Here is a 24,642-nt window from a genome sequence, read left to right as displayed (position 1 = left end):
ACATACATACATATATACACATATATGTGTGTATGTACATATATACATATACATAACAACATTTAACATATTTCCGCATCACTCATGCTATAAGAGAAGAATCAGAGCAATAAGGGAAAACCTCAAAATAGAAATAAGTTCTAAAAGTTGGGTTTGGGACTTCAGACATAAAACTGTATTATTCACCCTCTACACAAAACAGGTATTTTCTGTTTGTTGTGCTTCAGAGTTCTGCCTTTTGTGGTACTTTGATATGTCTGTTTCTGATTTCTCTGCTATTATTTGAATTCTTAAATATGTCAACATTTGCTAAAATTTGCTAAAATATATTGAAATTCAGTTATAAGTAAAAAAAAAGCTATTTTTACTTTTATAAGATTTAAATCTGGAAAAAAGAATGAAATAAATAAATGTCAATCTTAAAATAACTTAGATAACAATGGAGTCAATGCCAATTAAGAAAAGCACTAGCCTTTCCGCCGGCTCCGCCATATTCCAGTGAGTTGCCAAAATGACGAACACAAAAGGAAAAAGGAGAGGAACACGTTACATGTTTTCTAGGCCCTTTAGAAAACATGGTGTTGTCCCTTTGGCCACGTATATGCGGATATACAAGAAAGGTGACATTGTAGATATCAAGGGTATGGGCACAGTTCAGCAAGGAATGCCCCACAAATGTTACCATGGCAAGACCGGACGGGTCTATAATGTTACTCAACATGCTGTAGGCATTGTTGTAAACAAACAGGTTAAGGGCAAGATTCTAGCCAAGAGAATTAATGTGCGTATCGAGCATATTAAGCATTCTAAGAGCAGAGATAGCTTCCTGAAGAGGGTAAAAGAAAATGACCAGAAGAAGAAGGAAGCCAAAGAAAAAGACACCTGGGTTCAACTGAAACGTCAGCCTGCTCCACCCAGAGAAGCACACTTTGTGAGGACCAATGGCAAGGAACCCGAGCTGTTGGAACCAATCCCCTACGAATTCATGGCATAAATGACTAAAAAACATAATAAAAAGATTCTTGGATTAAAAAAAAAAAAAAGAAAAGCACTAAACTTTAACTTGCCTGCCTACTTTGATGAATATTCGATCTAAAACCAGAAGGGTTCATCTTACAAGTCAGATCTTCATAGATTCTTTTTTAAGTTAATTCCTTCAGTTTGTTGTTTGAAGTATTCATATCAGGTACAGGGTTGAGATAAAGATAGAAACAGCAAAGTGTATGTAAAACTTAAATTCTCTGAGGTTTCAGGTGAACCATGGGGTTCCTATTTTGATGTTATTATTATATCTCCCTTAATAGGATTAAAACCATAAGGTTTGAGTAGGTTTTCACCACATGGATGAATTTTTGTAAAGTAAATTTTGAGAGAATGTACTAAGTTGTATTCAGTCTTGTAACTGGTGGATTTTTAGTAAAATTATCTAAGAATCTCAACAAGTAACCTGAAACCAAAGAAACAGATCTCCTAGGATAAGCCCTTCTCCCTCAGATGTGCTCTGAAAGCAGGCCCATTCCAGAATGCCCAGGAGATGTTTTCAGAAACCACACAACTACACAGAACATCTGAGCCCTTATGACATGATGATAAAATTCATTTTGGGAATGGGTTACTAGGAAAGATACTGAATGTTCATCCTTTCCACATTCCTTCCCCTTATGCAGCTATTTTATAAGGCCTACTTACTGAATGAGACATCCATTAATGTAGCTTGTTAATGTGTTAGTCATGGGTGGTCTCAGAAACCAAGGGGTGAATTGTCAGAAGATAAAGACTGATGTTTTGGGGGCCATCCCATTTCTAGAATAAAATTTCTTTAATCTCTATTCCCATATTTTAGGGTTACAGCATTAGAACAAGTTGAAATATTAGCCCATTTTTCATAGCATGTTTGCTACTGTAATCATTCCCTCAGCTTTACTAAAGATAATGGGGTGAAAGACACACATGACTTTTACTATACCTTGATTTGTAAATTTAGTCAAAGTGAAGATGAAGAAAAACGAAATTGGAATACTGAAAAGTGATTTTAATTATTTTTTTAAAGACTTAATCAAGCTGGGTTTTATATACCCTTCTGTAGTTCATTCCCCTCATAAATTTCATCAGTAACTAAGGCATACCAGAAAAATTTGCCTAACTTGACTTTTAGATCAAGCTTTTGTCTAGTAATTACCTCACTTTCCAGAGAGATTTGATGAGATTCCTTTCATCATTGTAAACCATTGTAGCAACTCACTTCCATTCCCTGTAGACTAATCTCATTATCTACAGACTAATCCCATGGCAGGTTGAACCTTTATCTTCTGACTCAGTCAAGTGTCTTGTCCATGGTTAAAGGGGTTTCAGAAGGGGCAATCCAAATAATGTAATCTCAATTCTAACTATGTCATTAGTAGCCAATAAGAAGACATACCTAAATTCCTCAAGATTTTGCTCTGTCAACTCTCAAGGTCTTTGATCACTTAGAGTTCATTGACACACTTTATTGATTACTGTTATCACCACTAATAAATTGACCATACTTATAATTTTGTGCCTTGGTATACCTTAATATGTGCTATAATTGAATCAAATGAAAAAATTGAATGATGTTTATTATAGAGAAGTACACAAGTTGAATATAATACCTATCTTCAAGAATATGAAGGGCTTTCATGTCAAAGAGGAATTAAAGTTATTCTTGATGTAAAGGACAGAACTAAGAGCATAGGGATAGATGTAGAAAAAAAAAAGATTTAGGATTAATGCAAAGAAAAAATGGTCAACAATTCCCTATCCCATAGTGGAATTACCTACCTGCCTAGGAAGATAGATCTATATATGTAATATAGAGAGAGATCTCAATATATTTGTGTGTATTTGAATATATGTATTTGTGTATGTATAGATATCTATATATACATATATATAGATATATTTGTATCTATATTTTTAGCAATGTTTAGCAATGTTTTGGGGGGTTTTTTTGGGGGGGTTGTGTGTGGGGCAGTGGGGGTTAAGTGACTTGCCCAGGGTCACACAGCTAGTAAGTGTCAAATGTCTGAGTCTGGATTTGAACTCAGGTACTCCTGAATCCAGGACTGGTGCTTTATCCACTGCACCATCTAGCTGCCCTTAATTTTTTTTAGTAAGGCAATTGGGGTTAAGTGACTTGCCCAGGGTCACACAGCTAGTAAGTGTTAAGTGTCTGAGGCTGGATTTGAACTCAGGTACTCCTGACTCCAGGGCCAGTGCTCTATCCACTGTGCCACCTAGCTGCCCCATTTAACAATGTTTTTAATGGGGACAAGCAGGGGAAACCTGTACAGTCTACCAGCACCATGCCAGGAAACTGAACTGCTTCCATTTGAATTGTCTTAGGGAGATTCTAAAGATCATCTGGCAGGATAAGGTATTGGACACTGAGGTCCTTTTTCAAACTAAATGGGCAAGCATTCAAACTCTACTATAGAGAGCCCAACTTCAATGGGCTGGCCACATTGTTTGAATGCCAAATATATGCTTGCCTGAAAGACATAAAATTCACAAAAGGCAAGTGCTCACACAGAGGTCAGAAGAAGCAATGCAAGGATACTCTTAAGATTTTTCTGAATGGAATTGATTGTATGGTATGGTAGACACTGGCACAGGATCACAGGACTGGCAGCAGGCCACACTGGTAATGCTGGTAGTACAAGGAAAGAGCAATTGATTATTCCTGTATTTAAGCAATGTGGCTCCAGCAAAATTACTTACCCTCTCTGTTTAGCCCCAAAGAATACAGTGTCAGAACACAGCTTAAATCAGTCATTCAGTCAAAGGCGCCAAGGCAAGGACTATTTAGCAGTTGAAGTTAATGTGCTCTCTAATTCCTCATGGTTTTTATAGAGAAAAACCTAACATAAGGGGTTGTTCTCAGTCAACATGCAGCAAAGAGTGCAGCTGTTGTGACAGCTGGGTCATTCCCTAAGGTTCATGGGTATAATCTTTGTTGCTTCAGAGAATCTGAGGTACAAGGAACATAGAAAGTAACCTTTCACCTTTTAGGGCTTCCAATGTTGGGAGAGAAAAGGGAAAGTATTTAGTTCAATAATACCCTTCATGGATTTTATAATTGTTCCTTTCCTCCAAAGAGCTCAGAGTCATTCATTGTTACACATGTCACATACTCATTAACCATTAACAACATCAGTGTGTACATTGGCATTCAGCATACAAATTCCATATGCATATAGTCCAGCTCATAAATTTTGGTGTCATACTTTACAATTAATAAATATTTACTACCACTATTGTCTACTTCAAATGCTAAGGAGCATATTTAAGGCTCCTCAGGAGACATAAATATTTCATGTTAAGCATTCTATGTGACAAGTACAAAATATAACAACAAAATCCCATGGGTGGAGCACATTTCACATAATCAATCATGTCTCCAGATTGGCCTTACAAATAAAATGGATGATATCAACATTATCAGGTCAAAAATAACTGCCACCGACCACTTGCATACTGAATTAGTTATTTTTTATAACAGTGCATTGAGCACATATAAACACATATTAAAGTAAGCACATATAACATGTATTTTAGAAATTATACAATTAATGAAGAGTGAAATAAAAAATAAGAATGTAAACCGTATATTGAATTTATTCTTACAAACAATTAAAATAGATTTTAATGTAAATGCCTGTGTCAATAATAAGAATCCTAAACATGAACCTGCATTTTGTTATTGTGTGAAATGCATAGTTAGAATAATTTAGCAAAAATGTAAATCATATTAAAGACTTTTTAAAAACTAAGAAGCTAAGAAAGATTAGGCAAAGTGGATGTATGTGTTGATAAGATGATAGTATGAGAGGAAAGTAAATTTCTATTTGCTATAGCTATTTTTCTATAATGTATGCATGACTTTATGCCATATTCAGTGCTTACCACAGTGCCTTATATATTGTGGATATTTAGCAAATGTTTGTTGAAGGGCATTGAAGGCATAGTTCTATTACTATTTCTTAAATAATTTGTCAACATTTTATGCATTTTGAAGTATAGTGGCTTGAAGTAAGGCTCAAATTCACATGTTATTTGATTTCTCTTCTGATTATAACCTCATATGCTTTTTAAAATGAATACTGTTTATCCATGACAAAATGTCAGCCTCAGATTTAGAAAATATAAACAGTAAAATCAATACATACTTCCATAATCTACCTGGAAGAAAGCACAAGGAGTATAACTAGCAAAAATGAGAAGTCATTCATGATATAAATAGATTCTGTTGGGGCAACTAGGTGGTGCAGTGGATAAAGCACCGGACCTGGATTCAGGAGTACCAGAGTTCAAATCCAGCCTCAGACACTTGACACTTACTAGCTGTGTGACCTTGGGGAAGTCACTTAACCTCCATTGCCCTACCCCCCAAAACAAACAAACAAACAAATAGATTCTGTTATTTGAAGGAATATTTGCATCTAGCAGTAAAGGAAGCAGGGATAAACTCTGGCACATTCAACTCAATCTCTTAACATTCTTTCATTCTTCCTTCTGTCTTTTCTTCCTTCCTTCCTTCCTTCCTTCCTTCCTTCCTTCCTTCCTTGTTCCTTCTTTCTTCTCTCTGTCTCTGTGTCTATACTTTTGTTTATGTTTCTCCCTGGCTCTTTTTTAAAAATAAGTTTTGGGGGCAGCTAGGTGGCGCAATGGATAGAGCACTGGTCCTGGAGTCAGGAGGACCTGAGTTCAAATCCAGCCTCAGACACTTAACACTTATTAGATGTGTGACCCTGGGCAAGTCACTTAACCCCAATTGCCTCACTAATAAAAAGAAAGTTTTTATTTATGTCTTCTGTTTTTTATATCATCATAGTTATCCTCAGTATTCTTCCCTCTTTCATTCTCAGAGCCATCCATATAACAAATAGTATTTTTAAGAGAAAATAAATATCAACACAACTGAATGAAAAGTCCCAAATGTGCAATGTGAAAAACCCATGTATCTCTCACCTCAAAAAAGGGGTAGGTTGAGAATACACACACATACATACACATACATATACACACATATATACACATACATACAAACATAAATATATCTTTTTGGGATAAGAATTAATTCAGGGAAATATCTCCAAATACACAGGGAAATACATATTTTTTTTTCCTTATATAGAACCTAAAATTTTCTTCTTTATGTTATTGAGGCATCTAGGTGGTAAAGTGTATCAAGTGGTGGAATTGGAGTCAAGAAGATGTGAGTTAGAATAATGCCTCTGATATATATTAGCTGTGTGACCCTGAGCAAGTCACTTACTGTTTCTCCACCTTCTCTTTAAAATGGATCGGATGATAATAGCACCTACTTCCGAGTTTTGTTGGGAGGGTGGAATGACATGGCATGTAAAGAACTTTACAAATCTTAAAATGCTATGTAAATGACAGCTACTATTATTCTAGCTATTGTTGTTAGTTTTTCCCTGTATAGTCTTCTGTATAATACCTCTTGGAATACTTGCAAATAGTTATCATGAATTTTCTCTTCACTAGGTTAAACATGTCCAGTTCCTTCAACCAATCCCAATATCACATGGAATCAAGGCGTTAACATAATTTTCTGAAAGCTTCCTAGCTTATCCTATGTAAATCAAGGTGCCCCAAACTGCAGGTTTTGGCCAGATCAGGCTAGAGTATATCAGGGGTATAAAATTCTATTTTCCTGGAACTCTTGCTGCGCAGTGTTATCAAAGACCTTATTAACTTTTATGGAAATGTCATACCATTGAGTCATATTTACTCAACATCCACTAAAAATGACAAGATTTTTTTCTTAGAAAATTGCTGTTTAATGACTGCCATCTAAAACTTGTGAAATTGAATTTTTGAACTCAATTACATGATTTCACTTTTGCTACAATTGAAATTCATGCAACTGGGGGCAGTGAGGTAGTGCAGTGGATAAACACTGGCCCTGGATTCAGAAGGACCTGAGTTCAAATTCGGGCTAAGACACATAACACTTACTAGCTATGTGACCCTGGTCAAGTCACTTAACCCTAATTCCCCTGTGCAAAAGAAAAAAGGGAAGAAAGAAAGAAAGAAAGAAAGAAAGAAAGAAAGAAAGAAAGAAAGAAAGAAAGAAGGAAAGAAAGACATTCATGCAATTAGTTGAGCCCAGTGTCCTAAATTTTCAACATCTTTTTGAACCCTCACTGTCATTCATTGGTTTTTTTCTTAATTATTAATTTATTTTTTATTTAGAGTTTTCCCCAAGTTACATATAAAAAAACCCAATTGTTTTGGGTTTTTTTATTTTTTTTTTAGTGAGGCAATTGGGGTTAAGTGACTTGCCCAGGGTCACACAGCTAGTAAGTGTTAAGTGTCTGAGGCTGGATTTGAACTCAGGTACTCCTGACTCCAGGGCCGGTGCTCTATCCACTGTGCCACCTAGCTGCCCCAACATTGAGTTTTTAAAACTTTGTCTTCCAAATTTTCTTCCTCCCTCCCTCCTCAGTTCTTCCTAAGAAATCAAGCAATTCAATACACATCATGCATGTGCAGACATGAAAAACATCTTCACATTAGTCATGTTGTGAAAGAAAACATACAAAATATCTTTAAAAGAGGAAATTACAAATAAAATTATACTTCAATATGTATTCATATATCATCAGTTCTTTCTCTGTTGACGGTTTGCATTTTTCATACATCCTTCTGATAGCATCCTGCTCATCATTTCTTTCACAATTACTATGGTTAACTGTATTTTTCTCTTATTAATGAATGTTTCTAGAAATATATTTTTGCCCCATAAGGACATTTTTATCTCTCTTCCCAAATTGTTAAGTGCCTCATTCATCATATTTACTTTGATGAAGGTATTTATTGTTTCAATAATTTTTCTTTGATTCATTAGTTCTTTGACCCCAGTTGGACTCATTAATTGTATCAATTATTCAAAGTATACTAAGATGCCAAATTATACTTCTTTTGCAAAAATAGATATAGAATCAAGGGGAAGGATTAAGATGGAGGGTGATACAGGTAACAATAGTAACTGAAAGAAATGTTGAGCAGGATGCTATCAGAAGGATATATAAAAAATGCAAACCATCAATAGAGATAGAACTGATAGTACCTGAATACAGATTGAAGCATAATTTTATTAGCTCCTCTTTCTAAAGTTATTTTTCTATTTTCTTTTACAACCTGACTAATGAGAAGATATTTTGTATAACTACACATGTATGACTTATATTGAATTGCTAGATTTCATAGGGAGGGTTGAGGAGGGAGGAAAGAAGAAAATTTAGAACACAAAGTTGTGAAAAATAATGATGAGCAGGAGGAGTTCAGAGAAACCTGGAAGGACTTACATGAACTGATGCTGACTAAGAGGAGCAGAACCATGAGAACATTGTATATAGTAACTGCAACATTGTGCGATGAACAATGTGATAGATTTAGCTCATTTTATCAATGCAATGGTCCAAAACAATTTCAAAGAACTTCATAATACATAATGTTCTCAACTTCCAAAAAAAGAACTGGTTTATGAATGCAGATTGAACCATACTGTTTATAGTTTGGGGCTGCTTTTTTTTTCTTCTTTTTTGAGATTTGTCCCTTGTGTTCTGACTCTTCTGTCACAATATGACTAATGCAGACATATGTTTGGTGTGATTACACATATATAACCAATATTAGATCTCAATGAAATTGATATTTACAAAAATAAAAACTGCCCAGATTAACAGAAGAAGAAATAAAATCCCTAAATAAGCCCACCTTAGAAAAAGAAAATGAACAAGCCATCAATGAGTTCCCTAAGAAAAAATCCCCGGGGGAAGATGGGTTTATAAGTGAATTCTACCAAATATTTAAAGAACAATTACTTTCGATACTATAGAAATTATTTGGAAAAATAGGTGAAGAAGGAGTTCTGCCAAATTCCTTTTATGACATAAATATGGTGTTGATACCAAAACCAGCCAGAGCAAAAAGAGAGAAAGAAAATTATAGACCAATTTACCTAATGAATATTGATGCTAAAATCTTAAATAAGATATTAGCAAGGAGATTACAGCAAGTGAGCACCAGGATAATACACTATGACCAGGTGAGCTTTATACCAGGAATGAAAGGCCAGTTCAACATTAGGAAAAGTATCAATATAAACAACCATATCAATAAGAAAACTAACCAAAATCATATTATTGTATCAATAGATGCAGAGAAAGCTTTTGACAAAATACAGCACCCATTCCTAATAAAAACACTAGAGAGCTTAGGAATAGGTGGTGCTTTCCTTAAAATAATAAGCAGTATCTACCTAAAATCACCAGCAAGCATTATATGCAATGAAAATAAGTTAGAGGCATCCCCAATAAGATCAGGGGTGACATAGGAATGTCCGTTATCACTTCTATTATTTAATATTGTACTAGAAATGTTAGCTTTAGCAATCAGAGAAGAAAAAGGAATTAAAGGAATTAGAATAGGCAAGGAGGAAACAAAACTACCATTCTTTGCAGATGATATGGTAGTATACTTAGATAACCCTAGAGAATCAACTAAAAAATTACTTGAAAGAATTAACAACTTTAGCAAAGTTGCAGGATATAAAATAAATCCACATAAATCATCAGCATTTGTATACTTGACCAACAATCCAGCAGCAAGAGATAGAAAGAGAAATTCCATTTAAAATAATGGCTAAAAATATAAAATACTTGAGAGTCTACAAACACAGGAACTCTATGAACCCAACCACAAAACACTTTTCACACAAACCAAATCAGATCTAAATAATTGGAAAAATATAAATTGCTCATGGATAGGCCAAACTAATATAATAAAAATACAATTTTACCTAAATTAATTTACTTATTCAGTGCCATACCAATTAGACTACCTAAAATTATTTTATAGGACTAGAAAAAATAATAATAAAATGCATCTGGAAAAACAAAAGGTCAAGAATATCAAGGGAAATAATGAAAATAAATGCACAGGAAGGTGGGCTCGCTGTACCAAATCTTAAGCTATACTATAAAGCAGCCATCATGAAAACTATTTGGTACTGGCTATGAAATAGAGTGGTGGATCAATGGAATAGATTGGGCACAGGAGACAGAGTAGTGAATGAATTTAGAGATGTACTATTTGTTGAACCCAAGGACTCCAGGTTCTGGGATAGAAACTCAGTATTTGACAAAAACTGGAAGATAGTATGGCAGAAACTAGGCATAGACCAACATCTTACACTATATATCAAAATAAGGTCTAAATGGGTACATGATTTAGACTTAAATGGTGAGACCATGGGTAAATTAGGAGAGGAAGGAATAATTTACCTCTTGGTCATGTGGAGAGAAGAACAATTTATAACCAAATAAGAGATAAAGGATATTATAAAATACAAAATTGGTTATTTTGATTACATTAAATTAAAAAGATTTTGTACAAACATAAGCAATGTATCCAAAATTTGAAGGGAAGCAGAAAGCTGGTAAACAATTTTTATAGCTAGTGTTTCTGATAAAGTTCTCATTTCTAAAATAAATCAAATTTATAAGAATGCAAGTCATTCCCCAATTGAGAAATGGCCAAAGGATGTGAATAGGGGGTTTTCAGATGAAGAAATCAAAGCTATCTATTGCTATATGAAAAAGTGTTCCAAATCACTATTGATTAGAGAAATGCAAATTAAAACAACTCTCAGGTACCACTGAACACCTATTAGATTGGCTAATATGACAAAAAAGGAAAATAATTAATGTTGCAGAAGCTGTGGGACAATCGGCACACTAATAGTTGTGAGCTGATCCAATAATTCTGGTGAGCAATTTGAAACTATGCCCAAAGGGCTATGGGACTGTGCCTACCCTTTGACCCATTAATACCACTGCTAGGTCTTTATCCCAAAAAGATAATAAAAAAGTGAAAAGGACCCACATATACAAAAATATTTATGGCAGCTCTCATTGTGGTGGCAAAGAACTGGAAATTGAGGGAATGCTCATCAGTTGGGGAATGGCTAAACAAGATGTGGTATATGAATGTAATGGAATAACATTGTGCTATAAGAAATAACAAGCAAGCAGATTTCAGAAAAACCTGGGAAGACATATGTGCACTGATGCTGAGTGAAGTGAGCAGTAGCAGGAGAACATTGTAGACAGTAACAGCAACATTGTATGATGATCAACTGTGATAGACTTGGCTCTTCTCAGCAGTGCAATGATCCAAGAAATTCCAAAGAGTTCAAAATGAAAAATGTTCTCCACATCCAGAAAAAAGAACTGTGGATTCTGAATGTACATTGAACTATTCTGTTTCTACTTTGTGGATTTTTTTTGTTTTGTTTTTTAATGAGGTTTTTCCATTGTGTTCTGATTCTTCTTTAACAACATGATTAAAACAGAAATATCTTTAATTTGATTTTACATATATAACATATATCAATTGATTTCTCTCTGGGAGAGGGGGGAGGGAAGGGAGGGAGGAAGAAAAAATTTGGAACTAAAAATCTTATGGAAATAAATGTTGAAAATTATCTTTACATGTAACTGGAAAACAATAAAATACTTTTATAATTTAAAAAGTATAGGAGGTTTGACAACTGTTCAGAAAGAGATTACAAATATTCAAACCCAAGACAACTTAGGTCAGCAGGTGGAGCTGAAAATATGACAGTGTGGAGTGACTGCCACAGTCCAATGGAGCTAAGGTCACAACAAGACTGACACAGCATGGCCCTCAGAAAACCAGCAACAGACCTTCAGAGGAGTTCAATCCACAGCTTCTAAAGTTCTCAACAGAGATCAGATAACTGGTGTGAAGGAATTTACAGGGGTCCCTTATTGGTACTGGGTATACCCATATTGGTATATTGGTACTGGCATTACCCATATGCAGATATGAATCACAGTCCAGGGTCATATTCCAAGGGTGAGAAGGAGTACTAGCACACTAGAGTTTATTGCCACACAGGAGGGGGAACTCTGGTCAAATTTGCAAAGTAGAAAAGAATGCTTGTATAATACACATAGACCAGAGCTTAGGCCCTGAGAATAGTAAATTAATTTACTTCTCTTATTTCTACCTTGGAAGAGCTAAAAACTAACAGACTCCTCATAACAAACTGAAAATAGCTACACAAATTATCTGATTCTTAGAACAGTGCCCTCTCCACCATGGGAGAAAAGTCCAAATTTAACATAGAGTTAAAAGTGAAAAAAAAATGGTCTAGAAAAATGAGTAGACAACAAAAAATGAACTTGATAATATAAATTTCCTCCAATAACAGAGATCAAAACCCAAACTCAGAAGAAAATAAAATTAAACAGCTATATCCAAAGTCTCAAATAAAAAATATGAATTAGTCTCAGTTCTAAAATGAATTCCCAGAAGAGCTCCAAAAGGAATCTAAAAATCAGATAAGAGAAGTAGAAGAAAAAATGTAAAAAGAAATGAGAATGATTCAAGAAAAATATTTTTTAAATGTCAACAGCTTGGTAAAGGATACACACACACACACAACACTGAATAAAATAACATTGTAAAAGGGAGAATTCATCAGATGGAAAAAAATTATGTACAAAAATCCAGTGAAGAAAATAACTCCTTACAAAGTAGAATTGGTCAAATGGAAAAGGAGGCACAAAAGTTCATTGAATAAAATAATAATTTGAAAATTAGAATTGGGCAAGTGGAAGCTAATGACTCCATTAGACATCACAAAATAATAAAAAAAATCAAAGGACTGAAAAAATAGAAGAAAATGTAAAACATCTTATTGGAAAAACAACTGACTTGGAAAATAGATCCAGGAGAATTGAACTGCCTGAAAGCCATGATCAGAAGACCTTATACATCCTATTGCAAGAAATTATCAAGAAAATCTGCCTTGATATCCTAGAACCAAAGGATAAAATAAAAATTGAAAGAATCCAACAATCACCTCTTCAGAGACCAGAAAATGTAAATCCCCAGGAATATAATAGCCAAGTTCCATAACTCATAGTTCAAGGAGAAAATATTGCAAGTAACCAGAAAAAAAAATTAAAATATCATGGAGTCACAGTGAAGATAACAGAAGATTTATCACCTTTTACAATAATGGATCAGAGGGCTTGGAATGTTACTCCAGATAGCATAGGAACTAGGATTACAATCAAGAATCACCTTATCAGCAAAATTAAGTATAAACCTTCATGGGGAAAAATGGATATTCAATGAAATAGAGAATTTTTTAAGTATTCCTAATTAAAAGATCAGACCCAAATAGAAAATTTTATTTTCAAATAAAAGATTTAAGAGAAACATATAAAGATAAATAGGAAAGAAGAAAATATAATGGATTAAATAAGGTTAAAATGTTGTATGTCCCTACATAGGAAAATGATAATTGTATCTCTTAAGACCTTTATCAATATTATGACAGTTAAAAGGAGTATACATAAACAGAGGACACATTTGTGAATTAAATATGATAGGGTAATATCTAAAAATGAAAGTATGGGGTGAGAAAGAAGTTTGCACTGGGAGAATTGGGAAGGGAGAGGCATTATTGGGTAAATTATCTGACATAAAAGAGACATGAATGAGCTCTTACAGTAGAAGGGAAGATGAAAGAGTTGGAGGGAAAACTTGAACCTTCTTGTCATCAGATTTGGCTCAAAGAGCAAATAAAATACACACTCAGTTAGATATAGAAATCTATCTGGCCTTACAAAAAATTAGGAAGAGAAGAAAATAGGAGAAGGGGATTGCTGATAAAAGGGAGGACAGATTGGGGGGAACGGAGGGTGTTGCAATCAGAAGCAAAACACTTTTGATGATAGACAGGCTGCGAGGAGAGAAAGATAACCATTTGGAATATAGGATGGAGGGAAATACACAAAAATCATAAATGTGAAAAAATTTTATGGTAAGTTTCTCTTCTAAAGGCCTCATTTCTCAAATATATAGCATTTTAATATGACTATGAATAGCTTTGTTTTTTTTTTTTTACTAAGTAGAGAATGAATCAAAATTAGCAGAGATTTGAGTCAGTGGAAAGAATGAGGAAATGATTGCGATATAATCCAGAAAAGAGTTGATTATGAACTTGATTGAGGTGATAGCTGTGTGATTAAAAAGGAGGTAAGCATAATATCTACAAAGCACAATAAAGCAAAGTACTATAAAGTGAGATGTGCCTGTACTGAGTTTATATCAATATTAATCATTGAAAATGGAAAGGGTTTAATGACCGTTTCCTTAATTTGGCATAATTTGTATTTCTAAACTTTCTGTAATTTGTCTTTCTGGAAGCATTTCATAGAAAGTACTGGGAATGCCAGTCTTGCTGATCACGTGCTATTAAGATGGTCTTGGTCTATGAGACCAAAACAACTTTGAAAATCATTGGTATAATTCACTCATAATGTTTAATATGATGTGTTTAGCTTTGAATTAGAACAAAGGCTTAGCTTAGAAAATAAATTGCAGAGACATATTAGCATAATGATGATATACACTAAAGACAAATAGATTTTGAAATTAATTTTTTGCTTTAAAATATTTTGACTTTTTTACAGAAATAAAAAGTCAGTTCTGTTATTGGAAATTAAAAACTAAACATGTCTCCTATGATATTTTTAAGAGTAAAAGTTGTTTCATACTACTTTACCAATAAACATAACCATAAAATTTTTCAATTACTCTGGAAGTTCAATTTCTAATTCTCCCCATTGGCAACTGCACTAATTATTCATCATGAATCTTCCACAAAACTAACCTTCACTTTAATTGAAAGTAAAATAGAACACAAACATGTATGAAATTCCAAAAACATTGTCTTTTATTTTAGAAATTTTCCACACATTTGATATTGAATACAATAGCAAATATGATTTGGGGGAAAGAGCAATGGATTTTAATCTGTAAGCCATGGAATAGGTTATGCTTGCTTCTGGGAATTTCTCCCTGCTTCCCACATTTTTAAAGCAAGATCTTCTAAATTTATTATTCATGTTGGTAAAACCTTTGGCCATCTCCCTTAGAAAAATTTTCTTACTTTGTTAGTACCTTCTTAACTCACTATCAACTTGATATCCAACTCATTTTTTCCTTCCCTTACCAACTTCCTCTTGAATCTTTCTCTTTAATTTTCCTGCTCCTAGAATATATTTTCTCCTATTCCTCTACTTTTCCCCCTTTCTTCTCCTTTAGCTCATTCTAAGTTTTCTCATATAGTTCTTTTTATTAAATCCTTTTACAACTTGAATACTTTTTATTTCCTTCAGCCTTCTATCTGTTTCTCCATAAACCATCAATCTGTGGAGTTTTTCACAATACAAAATGCTCCAAATCTCCTGCATACAATTCTTTCTTTTTCATCACTTCTATCAACTAATAACACTGGATTTAGAATCAGAGAGTGGAGTATTTTTTACAGGCATTTGTTATATACGTCTTCTTTTCCAAGACTCTGATAAGTTGCTAGGGGTATAAAGAAAGGCAAAATTATTCCTACCTTCCAGTAAAAAAAGCATTTATGGTACTCTATGATAAGCAGACACTTGGTCTTTTATAAATATTGCTTCATTTTTCCTCATTTTAATTTTATATGGTAGGTACTATTATGGTCCTCATTTTACAGTTAAAGATTTTGAGACAGACACAAGTTAAATGACTTATCTAGGGTCATATAGTTAGTAAGTGTCTGAGGCCAGATTTAAACTCATGTTTTCCTGACTTTACAGAACTTTATTTCACCACTGTCATAGAAAAATAGGTAGTGGGGGTACTTAGGTATTCCTGTTTAAAAAACTAGAACAATTACACACACTCCAATTAGAATAAAATGGTCTTTTATTTGGATGCTTAGAGAAAGTGATCAATAGGGAAGACTTCCCTCTTGGGGAGGAGACTACTTGGTGACATCTTTCTATATGAATGGAAGAAAGGCCAAAGCTTTTATAGATAGATGGAGTGACCACCTGATAATGGAAAGTTCCCTTTGGGGGTAGGGAAAGCTTGAATGAGGGGTGAGATGTTTCTTTTGGAATTATAGCCCTGACCTCTGTAGTTATCTCTGTTTCCTAACTCAGGTAGTAGCCACACCTTACTGACTTTCCTGATATAGAATTTAATCTCTCACTACTTCCTAGGTTTTTCAGTCCTGATAGCTAATTGGCCAGTTTACACTTTTATAGTCTCTTAATTCCTCAAGAAGTCCCAACCCTCATGTCAACCACCTAGCTGCCTAAAGGCCTGTGTAGATAGGGGACCAGGGAGACCTCCCACAGAAAGTGGAACTTGAGCTAAGTCTTGACAGAAATCAAAGAAGCCAAGAGGTGACAGTGAAGGCTGAACACTCCAGGAATGGAGTAGAACCTGTGCAAAAGTAGAGATGCAAGATGGAGTATCATGTTCCAGAAATTGCAAGTATACCAGTTTAGTTAAATCATGGAGTGTATGGAAGGGATTAAAGTATAAGAAGCTAAAAAAGGTAGGAAGGTGCCAGGATATAAGGTCATCATGCTACTTCCTAGGTATATAACCTTGGACAAATCACTTTGTTTATCCAAGTCTCAGTTTCCTTATAGCTTGAAAAATAAAGCCTTGAACTACATACCTTATATGCGGTGTTGTGGAGATCTAATAAAATAGTGTTCCTGAAAGTGTTTTCTAAGCATAAGGAATGATATTTATTCATTTACACTATGATACAGTAGAAATAGGCATTAGACCATAGTTAGAATCCTGATAAGTTATTTACTTGTTATTCACTTGTTCCATTTGGCATTTGTCACTTTACTGCTCTATTTCTCACCTGTAAAATTTGGAAAATAGTGCTCACTACTATTAAATAATATAACACTTTGTAAACCTTACGGCAGTAGAGAAATGTTAGTTTTTCTTCTTACTAAACAATTTTTATTCAATTATTCATTTCATCAGTGTATGGTTCCACCAATACTGTTTGGCATTATTTCTTCAATTCAAGTTTCTGAAGGTAAAGACAGAATAATGAAGTTGAAAGAATATTCGACCTGAAATTCCAGAGACCTGTGTCTGAGTCTTAGCTCTGACAATAACTGTGACCTTTGGCAAGTTACTTGCCCTCTATGATACTTAGTGTTTAAGGACACCATGAGAATAAGTAAGAATATAAGAATAAAAATGAGGATAAATAATATTTGCATAGAATTGTTGTGAGAAAAATACTAAATGTTCTGAAAGTTTTAACTATCATTTTAGTCATATACAAACATCTCCTTGATCCTAAACTTTTTCTGTCCAGGTCTATAGTATAATAAAATGCAAAAGAACCAAAGAAGGGCTATGTGAAACCAATGTGTCCTCTATCTTGTGCCCACTGTTCCCCACCCCATGTGTGTTCTCCTTGACCAGTTATTTAGGCCTAAACATTGGGTTACTGCTACAAACTCATTTCTGATCTCCTATCTAACCTTCCATATTTGGTTGCCTGTAACCTATGGCTTGACCCTGCCTTGATCCAATATAGGCATCCTGTTTACACTCTCTTGGCTTATGTCTTAGAACAAACTTTCCTTCCCCAAGACTGTTATTCCCTTGAGTCCTGTTTATTGCTCCTAATCATTCTTCACTTGACCCCATCTCCCTGAAGGGTAGGGTTTTGACATATTTTGTGCCAGGCTGGGCAAGCAGGCTTTTGTAGACCCAAGAGAGTACAATAGAAACTTAAATCAAATCAAATATATCAGGCTTACTGCTCTTTAGAAAGTGAAGAAAAATAAGAAAACCTTAGGACAAGTTCAGAAAAAATTCCCAGTTTAATGTAGTAGTTATTTAAATATTTCCAGTATCTGTACTTTTATCCCCTGTGAGGCTATTCCTTCTACTTTTTTGTTTTGTGGTTATTCCTTCAACTTTTGATAATATCAATCACTCAGTACATAGTTTTTGAACATTGTTATGCTCTCCCTGACCCCAACCCCAAAAAATCAACACCTGCATCCAACCCAGAGATGAATTTTTCCAAATGTAGGCAGGCTTATCTAAGAACAACAGACATAGAGTGCACCACTGATATCTACTAGTTATATTTTTGATCCACTGACATAGCCTTTTTGAACCCAGGACAATCTAACACCATAAAGCTTGGAGAAAGGATGTATAGAAGGCTTTTTCTTCCTCATCCATCATTTCATGAACTAGTGCTTGACAGGGAGAATGTGACCCACTGACACTTTAAGGTCTTTATGGAAGTGGCAACTCGTGGGAAAGAGAAGTCTCCTTTTTTTAATCCATGATGACTGAAGGGAGTGTTCAGTATATGAAAGTCCTTATCTCTCCTCTACCCTTGGTGCTTTGTATAGTCAGGTCAGTGACTACATGATCTTTGGTAGCTCTCATTTCTTTCAGACCTATTTGAAAGTGTAAGCATCTGTTTTCATTCACTCCAAGCATTACCTCCTTAAATAAGCTTGAGTTACCAGTGATTTACCACCTGCTGCTAGGAAACTGTCAGTCAAAAAGTATTTATTAATCATTTTATTATAAGACAACAACTTTCTTAAGTACAAGGCATACAAAAAAGGCAAAAATACAGTTCTATCCTCAAGGAGCTTACATTGTAATGGAGGAGAGAATGAGCAAATATATACATAGCAAATGGAAAATAATCTGGGGGCAGTATTTATCGGTTTTTGAGTTAGGGCAAGTGGGTGGGGAACAGAAAAGGCAAACTGCAGAAGATGGCACTTGACCTTAGATTGAAGGAAGACAAGGAATCCAAGAGAAGGTAATGTATTCCTCAAGCAAGGTGAGATGGAAGCCACTTGTTTGTCATAACCTCTACCAGAGATCTGAGTGGAGATCCTAGAAAACTGACAAGATGATTACAGTACATGTATGTGTTCTTATAACCCATTGCGAAATAAAACCTTGACAATAATACCTACCAGTTTGTTGTTTTGTTTTCAATATACAAGAATGTAGTTCAGATTGCCCAGGTGCCTTAAATGCATCAAGATAAATCAAGTATTATTTTACTTTCTCATTTCTTATCTTGATTATCCCTGTTAATAATTATCATTCTATATTTTCCAGTCCAAAAGGTTCTCATTGGCAGAAAAAAGCACCTATTAATTCTTGCTGTTTGTAATTATCATATCCCAAGCAAAGGTCTTATCCCATCTTTAATCTTCCTTCCCTCCACCCACTATATATATACATATATATTTTTGTCATCCTTAGCTTCTCTCAGCAATCTCAGTTTAGTCTGATTTTCAGATCCTGCCACACTCTTATATTTATCCCATTACCTCGCTTGATTTCCATCTGTACATTTATTTTTAAAAATCTAAGTTCTTACTGTATTTGTCAAATTTGGATTTATTTTATATCCTGCAACTTTTGTGAAGTTATTGTTTCAGGTAAATATTAGTTGACTCTAGAATTCTCTAAGTAAATCATTTTATCATATGCAGAATATTTTTGCCTATTCTTTGCCTTATTTTGTTAACTTATTTTAAAATTTTTCTTCTGTTGTAGATGCCAGCTTTTAGTACTGGACATCTTTGCTTTACCCCTTATTTTATTTGAAATTACATAATTCTTGTTGTCCATCTATATAAAGGTAAAATACATAGATTGTCCTATGAGAATAATGGGGCAGAGCCTAGATAGTGGAGAGAAGCCAGCAAGTTGCCTGATCTCTCCTTTGGTTCCCTCAAAAAGAACATTAATTCAAGCCTCTAAATGGATTCTGAAACTAAAGAACTTACAAAAAGACATTGAGACACAATCTTCTAACTTGAGATAATTTAGAAGACTTCAGGCAAGGTCAGTCTCACTCAGGCAAAAAGGGAGCTCAGTGCACCACGCACATCATGGAGTGGGTTGGGGCAAGTCAGCAGGAAACTCTAGGCCACAGCTGAGCAACTGAGGCCCCTTGATCCTGACTCAGCAAACTGGTGGCACAGCAGGCCAGTGGTGAGATCCACCAGCACCAGCTGAGAGGGAAGGCTGCCAGCTAGAAGGCCACCCACAAGACAGGCATGACCAGACCTGGCCATTACAGTATACCAGGAGCAAGCGCAGGCAGCAAGTCCAAGGTAGTGAGAAATCCACAAGCCATAGAGACCTTAGAGAAGAAAGCCAGTGACACAGTCCCTATCCCCCAGCACAAAAAGTTTGAAAAAGTGACCCTGGGGCCCCAGGAGCAGACCTAAACTTTAAAAAATAATAATCTGCAATATGAGTAAGAAACAAAAAAGAGCTCTTACCATTGAGAGCATCTGTGTTGACAGGGAAGAGGTAAACACAAACTCAGATGAGGATAATACTCTCAAATTATCAACATGTGAAGCCTCAAGAGGGAAGATGAATTGGTCTCAAGACCAAAAAGCCTTCTTGGAAGAGCTTTAAAAGGATTTTAAAAAATCAATTGAGAGACATAGAAGAAAAAATGGGGAGAGAAATGAAAGCAACAAAAAAAAAATTATGAAAAAAGAAGCAGCAGCTTGGAAAAGGAAGCATAAAGATTGACTGAAGAAAACAATTCCTTAAAAAATTCATTTGGCCAAATGGAAAAGGAGGTGCACAATCTGACTGAAGAAATCAATGCCTTAAAAATTCAAATTGGACAGTTGGAAGCTAAGGACTCCATGAGATACCAGGAATCAATCAAACAGAATCAAAAGAATGAAAAAATAGAAGAAAATATGAAATACCTCATTGGAAAGACAACTGACCTGGAAAACAGATCCAGGAGAGACAATTTGAGAATAATTAGACCACCTGAAAGCCATGATCAGAAAAAGAGTCTAGACACCATATTCCAGGAAGTTATCAAAAAGAACTGACTTGATATTATAGAATCAGAGGATAAAATCATCATTGAAAGAATCCATTTAGCATTTCCTGAAAGAAAGAGACCCCAAAAGGAAAACTCCAAGGAATATTGTAGCCAAATTGCAGAATTATCAGGTGAAGGAGAAAATACTCCAAGCAGCCAGAAAGAAGCAATTTAAATATCATGGAGCCACAGTCAGGATTGCTCAGGACCTGGCAGCTTCAACATTAAAGGATCACAAGGCTTAGAGTATGATATTCTGGAATTGCAGCCAAGAATCTATTACCCAGCAAAAAAGTGCATTCTCTTTTAGGGGAAAAGATGGACATTCAATGAAATTGGGGACTTTCAAGGTTTCCTGATAAAAAGATTAGATCTGAATAAAAAATTCCATCTTAACATACAATACTCAAGAGAAGTTTAAAATGGTAAACGGGTGGAGGGGGAGTTACTCAATAAGGTTAAATTGTTTACATCCCTACACGGGAAAATAATACTTATAACTCTTGAGAACTATATATCTATTTGGGTAGACAGAAGGATTGTACACATTGGGTATAAATATAAATTGTCATGGATGGGATGATATGAAGAAAATTAAGGGGTTAAAAAAAGGAGCTTATGAGAGAAGAGGAAAGGGGAGGTGGAATGGGGTTGATTATATCATATGAAGAGGTGCAAAAAAATTATTACAATAGAGGGAAAGAAGGGAGGGGTGAACATTGTTTAAACCTTACTTTCATTAGATTCAATTCAAAGAGGGAATAACATATATGTTGTTTTGGATAAAGAAATTTAGCTTATTCTTTAGGGAAGTAAAATAGTAAGGGGGAAAGTTAGGGCTGATAGAAGGGAGGGCAGAAGCAGGGGAGAAATGGGTAAAGAAAAGGGAGGGGGCATGCATTTTAGCATATGTTTTCAGCCATGTTATTAAATGCCTTCTCTCTCTCTCTCTCTCTCTCTCTCTCTCTCTCTCTCTCTCAACAAAATTCATTATCTTTTCCTCCTTAAGCTTTCCCCAAGCACCATCATACCTGTTATTAGAAAGGGTAACACCATCCTCCCACGCCCTCAGGCCCACAACTTAAGACACATCTTAGATTTCTCAGTAACTCTCATCTCCCTAGTATCCAAGTTGTTTCCAAGTCCTATCAATTTCACCTTTGTTACACCTCTTAAATATACCATCTTTTCTTCTCTAACACTATCATCACTCTAATGCCTGCCTTCATCATCTCACATATTCATTAGTCAAATAAGCTGCTTGTGGTTTGTTGCTTCAGGTCTTTTCCTACTCTAATTAATTCTTCATTCAGTCACTAAAATGATCTTCATGAAATGTAGGTCCAATCATGTCACCTGTATTCAATAAAATATATCTACTTCCTATTGCCTTCAGAAGCAAACACCAAATGCTCTGTTTGAGGTGCAAAGTCCTTCATAACCCAGCCCCCTCCTATCTTCCTAGTCTTCTTATGCCTAACCCCAATACACACTCCAGTGAAACTGGCCTTCTGTATGTTCCGTGAATAACACTTGATCTCTTGGCTCTGGGCATTTCCTCTGGCTTTCTTCCGTCCCTCTACTTTCCCTCCTATGCTCCACCTACTAACCTCCCTGGTTTCCTTTAAGTCCCAACTAAAATCCTACCTTCTAAAGGAAGCCTTCCCAAACTCCTTTCAATTCCAGTGCTTTCTCTTTCAATTTCTTCCTATATATTATCTATATAATTTGTTTTGTATTTATTTGTTTTCATATTGTGTGTGTGTATATATATATATATATATATATATATATATATATATATATATATATGGATAAGGACTTGAGGACTATCTTTTGCCTCTTTTTGATTCTCTAATACTTAGCACAGTGTTTGGCACAGTGTGTGCTTAAGAAATATTAATTATCTATTTATATCTATATTTCCATTTCTCTATTTCTGTCTGTCTCTAACATCTATCTATGCACCATCTCCATCTATCATCTATTGTTTATTTCTATTTATATTATCAAACTCCATTATCTGTCTCTATTATCTATCATTTCTATCCTATATCATCTATCTCTATCCAACAATCTATATCTATCATCTATCTGTCAATCTATCTATCCATTCATCCATTATGTTGGAGTTTCAGTGCTTACTGATTGCCTCTTACATAAAATACAAACTCTTTTGTTTGACATTTAAATCCTTTCACCATCTGACTTAAGCCTGGCTTTCCAGAGTGACAATACAATATCTACCATATGGACTTTTAGTTCAGCCAACTTGACTTGTCCACAGTACATGACATTCCATCCTCTCCATATCCTTGACTTTGTTGACTTCCTTTTGTTTGGAAAAAACTCTCTCCTCACTTCCACCTCACAAAAACCACAAAATCCTTTAAGTATTTGCTTCATTGCTAACTCTTTCAAAATATTTCCTAATTTCTCTAGTTATTAATGTCCCAACATATTCAACTAATCATTTGTTCTGTCTAACATTGGTGATACTAGGGGCAGCTAGGTGGTGCAGTGGATAGAGCACCAGCCCTGGATTCAGGAGGACCTGAGTTCAAATCTGGCCTCAGACACTTGACTCTTACTAGTTGTGTGATCCTGGGCAAGTCTCTTAACCCTCATTGCCCCACAAAAACAAAAACATTGGTGATACTATTGAGAATGCATATGTTCACTGACTCCTTGCTTTAAGAGTAGACATTTCACTTTGGTGAGATCAGACAGCAACTATTGCTTGGTTCTCAAATCTGAGGGGGGATTGTTGTTTCAAAGATGAATGATCATTGTGCTTTATAAAGGGTGGACTTCTGTGGAGAAAACTAAGTCTCTAAGAAAAAAAAATCATTGCTTAATGTTTTTCTTGTAAAAACATCACTTGGGATTCTACCAACCTCTCCCTTGAACCTCAAGCAAGGACTGTAAGGAGGGTATTTCTTTCCTGGAAACCCTAGTGGCCAGGGCATGTATTTGCATATAGAAGCAAGAACTTGGACTTGCCTAGCAGAGCCTAATATTTTACCTCATGTCCCCAATTATATCCTCATTCTGTATGTATGTGTGCATGCATATGTGCCTTATGGCCCCCCTTATCACAAGTGCCTAAATAGCAATCACGAGAACTTTATATTTTCATTAATCTTACATGTCCAAGGGGTCAGAACTCCCCAAGTCATTATAAGCTAAGTGATTCCTGCAATTGCACAACTTCTCAGGAGAGAAGATATCTATTGCCAGGAGATTGCTGCAGTTAAAAGGTTTCAGAGGGGCAGCTAGGTGGCACAGTGGATAGAGCACTGGCCCTGGAGTCAGGAGTACCTGGGTTCAAATTCAGCCTTGGACACTTGACACTTACTAGCTGTGTGACCCTGGGCAAGTCACTTAACCCCAGTTGCCTCACTAAAAAAAAAAAAAAAAAAAGCTTTCAGAAAGCCCAAATCATGCCCTAGTTTGCCAGGAGATCGAAATTATGTGTCTTTCACAGACAGGAACATGAACAAATGGGAAATCGTTGTTTAGAATTACTAAAAAGTTTTATTTTTCTTTACCACTTGAAAAAAGCTAGGGAGAACAATGCTAGACCTATAATTAAGAAGATGATGTCAAATCTAGTCATACATTTTCAAGCTATATGATCTTGGTCAAATCATTTAGATAGTAATTGCCCAAGTTTCCTCAACTATAAAATGGGAATAAGAATGGTACCTTCCTGTTGTAAGATTCAAATGAGAAAATATTTGTAAAGCATTTAGTACAATGCTTAGCATATACTTGTTACTGTTTAATTATTTGAATCATGTCTGACTCTTCATGAACAA

The 24,642-nt window shown here is 35.1% G+C and overlaps 1 protein-coding gene across 1 annotated transcript; it reads left to right on the top strand.

Annotated features, from left to right (window-relative positions):
• The first annotated feature begins 479 nt into the window (after positions 1 to 479).
• LOC122735467 (60S ribosomal protein L21-like) lies at positions 480 to 1,048 on the top strand. The gene has a single exon (XM_043977032.1). It carries the CDS (start codon positions 512 to 514, stop codon positions 992 to 994), a length of 483 nt encoding a protein of 160 aa, XP_043832967.1. The 5' UTR covers positions 480 to 511; the 3' UTR covers positions 995 to 1,048.
• Positions 1,049 to 24,642: the final 23,594 nt, after the last annotated feature.

Source organism: Dromiciops gliroides, chromosome 1 (genome assembly GCF_019393635.1).
Source record: "Dromiciops gliroides isolate mDroGli1 chromosome 1, mDroGli1.pri, whole genome shotgun sequence".
NCBI lineage: Eukaryota > Metazoa > Chordata > Mammalia > Microbiotheria > Microbiotheriidae > Dromiciops > Dromiciops gliroides.
This window is presented reverse-complemented; position numbering and strand designations above follow the sequence as displayed.